The 3,407-nt window shown below is 48.6% G+C and overlaps 8 protein-coding genes across 8 annotated transcripts; 3 read left to right on the top strand and 5 right to left on the bottom strand.

Moving 5' to 3' along the window:
* Window positions 1-78: 78 nt before the first annotated feature.
* Window positions 79-372, bottom strand: T310_8710 (uncharacterized protein; the record flags this gene model as incomplete). The annotated part of the gene is made up of 1 exon (XM_013468570.1): window positions 79-372. A coding segment is annotated over one exon (294 nt), but the record flags the coding sequence as incomplete, so codon positions are not given.
* On the top strand, window positions 295-693 carry T310_8711 (uncharacterized protein; the record flags this gene model as incomplete). Its single annotated transcript, XM_013468571.1, has 1 exon — window positions 295-693. A coding segment is annotated over one exon (399 nt), but the record flags the coding sequence as incomplete, so codon positions are not given.
* T310_8712 (uncharacterized protein) lies at window positions 450-1,031 on the top strand (the record flags this gene model as incomplete). Its single annotated transcript, XM_013468572.1, has 1 exon — window positions 450-1,031. A coding segment is annotated over one exon (582 nt), but the record flags the coding sequence as incomplete, so codon positions are not given.
* A 64-nt stretch (window positions 1,032-1,095) lies between these two features.
* T310_8713 (Uncharacterized protein) lies at window positions 1,096-2,007 on the top strand (the record flags this gene model as incomplete). Its single annotated transcript, XM_013468573.1, has 1 exon — window positions 1,096-2,007. A coding segment is annotated over one exon (912 nt), but the record flags the coding sequence as incomplete, so codon positions are not given.
* On the bottom strand, window positions 1,720-2,016 carry T310_8716 (uncharacterized protein; the record flags this gene model as incomplete). Its single annotated transcript, XM_013468574.1, has 1 exon — window positions 1,720-2,016. A coding segment is annotated over one exon (297 nt), but the record flags the coding sequence as incomplete, so codon positions are not given.
* Window positions 2,017-2,611: 595 nt separating this feature from the next.
* T310_8717 (Transcription factor RfeD) lies at window positions 2,612-3,307 on the bottom strand (the record flags this gene model as incomplete). Its single annotated transcript, XM_013468575.1, has 1 exon — window positions 2,612-3,307. A coding segment is annotated over one exon (696 nt), but the record flags the coding sequence as incomplete, so codon positions are not given.
* T310_8720 (uncharacterized protein) lies at window positions 2,980-3,407 on the bottom strand (the record flags this gene model as incomplete). Its single annotated transcript, XM_013468576.1, has 1 exon — window positions 2,980-3,407. A coding segment is annotated over one exon (428 nt), but the record flags the coding sequence as incomplete, so codon positions are not given.
* On the bottom strand, window positions 3,105-3,407 carry T310_8721 (uncharacterized protein; the record flags this gene model as incomplete). The annotated part of the gene is made up of 1 exon (XM_013468577.1): window positions 3,105-3,407. A coding segment is annotated over one exon (303 nt), but the record flags the coding sequence as incomplete, so codon positions are not given.

A 3,407-nucleotide genomic window follows, 5' to 3' on the forward strand; every position in this document is an offset into this window, starting at 1 on the left:
CACATCCCTAAAAAAGAAAAAAGAGAGAGAGAGAGAGAGAACTGAAATCAGAGTCGAGTCAATCAAAAATCCTATTAATTACGGAGTAAAGTATTTGCTTGCCAAGGTCTTTTTGTCTTTTTCTTTTTTTTTGTTTTTTTTTCTTTGCTTTCTCACCCCCCTTGCATGATTATTGAATAGGAAAAAAAGCCATTTTGCATGTGTAACAGTAACATGCATATTACGGAAGCAAATCATATATGGTATAAAATACCACGAAAGTAAGTAATAAATAAATAAATAAATAAATAATAATTCTTTGCAGAAAAAAAAAGATCGAGATCGACATTTCATTCTCCATTCTTCATTATTACAGACAGATCTCATAATTACTTAATTAACATTATATATATATACTATTACTATATTGCATACTCCATAATATTTATATTTATATTGACAGTGAATAAATCAATATGTATCCTCACTTTCAATTCCAGTTTCAATTGCATTTGCACCTGCTATCGCTATTGCTATTCATCCCGTCTCTGTTCTTATCATCATCCTCATCACTTGTTTCCGCCGAACAGCACCAGCTCCAACCACCACAACTACAACCTCAACAACCTCAACAAGAGCAACACCAACAGGTCCAGCACCAACGAACCCTCTACGCATCGCACTACAGCGGCTATGTCTACTCTCTTAGCCTAACCCTGACCTTGAACCACAACAACATCGACAACAACAACATCGACATTATCGACAACAACGACAATGATATATTTTCAGAAACACTAACACAAACCTCCTCCCTCCAAACCTGCGGGGATCTACCAAGCTGGCTCACTTACGACTCCTCAACGCGCACTTTGTACTGCGTCGACGAGAGCTATGCAGAGGGGAGGAATGGGTCTTTGACTGCGTTGGCAGCCGTCGGAGACGGGTCGCTCATCGAGCTAGCAAAGACGGAGACGAGGGCTGGTGGTGTTGCCAGCACTATATATACTGACAATAACACAGGGAGGAAGTATGTTGCTATTGCGCATTAGTATGTCCCCTAACCCAACCCAACCCCCAGATACTAGGTTTATGTACGTATGTCCTGACTGATGATGGGTGATATCCAGCCAAGCCTCAGCACTAACCACCTATGCCCTCCCTCTAACGAGCAACGCTTCACCAGTACAAACATTCAAATACACCCTTTCCAAACCGGGGCAGATCCCCTCAAGGCAGGACGCGCCCCATCCACATGCAGTATTTCTCGATCCGTCGGGAGGATTCCTCGTATCGCCGGATTTAGGGGCTGATGTGGTGCGTGTTTATGCTATTAGTACTAACCAGACGGTTGACTCTGGGGGTGCTGTTCTTCACGAATGTGCTGTCTTCCCTGTGAAGGCAGGTGATGGGCCTAGGCATGGTGTTTTCTGGAGCAGTACCCAGACCAACACCAACACCAACACCCAGACACAGACACAGCAGAGCTACAGCTCTAACTACAGCTACAACTACAGCAATACTACTACACTGCTCTACATCGTCAACGAACTCGCCAACACAGTCACCGCATACACTGTCTCCTATAACGACAGCTCAACCTGCCTCTCCCTCTCCCCAAACCAAGTCATAACGCCCTATCCCAACGGTACATCCATCCCCGAAACAGCCAACGTAGCAGGTATCCACGTGCTCGACAAAAACCTCTACGTCTCTGTGCGGAATGATCATGCCTTCCCGTCAGAGGAAAACAGCGACTCGATGGCCACGCTGGCAATATCCGACGAAACTGGCGAATTGTCTTTCAGCGCGCTCACGCCCTCCTTCGGCCAGACACCGCGCACCTTCGCCATCAACGTCGCCGGCGACCTCGTCGCTATCGGCGATCAGGTATCGAGTAATGTCGCTGTCGTTAAAAGGGATCCTCGCACGGGGAAGTTGGGGCCGTTGGTGGCCAGTTTGCGGGTTGGGACGCCGGGAAAGGTTGGCGAGAGTAGTGGGTTGAGTAGTGTTGTTTGGGGGGAGTAATAATCCGATTTATCAGATCGGATACTATCTATAGTACTGATTTTGAGTAAGACGCTTTCTTTTTTTTTTTTGCTACATATATCTGCAGTATGCAAATCCCGCGTTAAACGTTATATGCACCTAGAAACTGCTATTCCTGTCATGTCATAACATACATCCGCTCGTCAAAGTCCCTCCCAGGGTACTCCGTACAAGAAAAAAGACCAGCCTTTCTTTTCATATCAAACCTCATAGATTGCCTCCCTCATAGATGCCTCCCTCATAGATGCCTCCTCATAGATGCCTCCTCATAGATAGCCTCCATAGATTGCCTCCGCCTGATACCCTGCATGTCCGAGAGATATCCTGACCGCTCGGACTAGCAACACCAGTGCTCTGTAAGGGTATCGGCATACACCAGTAGACTGCATAGACTGCATAGACTGCATAGACTGCATAGATTGTCATAAGACCCGAGCAAGATTGAAATGCCATATATCCATCATCATAAGCCCGTCAATACAGGTGGGCGAATTCGTCGTCACATGTCGTCAAAATGGAAAGAAACAAAAAAAATATATAAAATAAAAAAGACAAAGAAACAGTGCAACTGGGGACGTCGGCGTCACCTAAAATCCAATTGGAAGGCTTTCCATTTTCCTCCCACGGTTCTGCACCGCGGACATCCTCTCGGATTCAGATAGCTGGTCGGCCCTGAACCTCCGTTCTGGTTGCCGGACTGGCCGCCCGGGCTACTCGTCGGGTTCAAAATCGACATTGGCGGGCTATTACTCGTGAACATACTCACACACTCGCGACACACTCCGCAGATACATTCCGTGCACGCGTAGCACTCGGCCAGCGGCCACGCGCGGGAGCAGTTCGCACAGTAGATCTGGATCTCTCGACTCCGGAACGACGACGGCGTCGGATTGGAGAATCGATGCTGCGGACGCGTGTGGTTTTGCGACGGATGCGACGACGGGGGCACGTTCAATGGGCTCGAATCCGACTTGACGGATGGCGCCAGGCCGGCCGTCGACATGGGGTAATTCCTCCCCGATGCGGTCGAGGCCGAATCGAGCGACGACTCAATCGATGGAAACGGCTCGAGATCGCTATCGCGACTCCGCTGCGTCTCGTACGGCGGCGGAGTGAGCGACTTTTGCAGCGGGGACGCGGTATAGGACAGAGGCCGCAATGAACGATGCGGCGGCGGGAGACTCGACGACGACTGAAACGACGGAGGCAACGAGGAGCGATCCTTGGGAGCCGACGTGGTGCTGTTGAGCAGAGTCGACACGGAAGGCGAAGCAGGGACCTATGGGCACGGAATAAGAAACCAATGACCGAAAAAAAAAAAAGAAGAAAAAGAGAGAGAGAGAGAGAGAGAGAGAGAGAGAGAGAGAAGAAAGAAGAAA

The sequence above is a fragment of the Rasamsonia emersonii genome (assembly GCF_000968595.1).
Source record: "Rasamsonia emersonii CBS 393.64 chromosome Unknown ctg1118621760900, whole genome shotgun sequence".
Classification (NCBI taxonomy): domain Eukaryota; kingdom Fungi; phylum Ascomycota; class Eurotiomycetes; order Eurotiales; family Trichocomaceae; genus Rasamsonia; species Rasamsonia emersonii.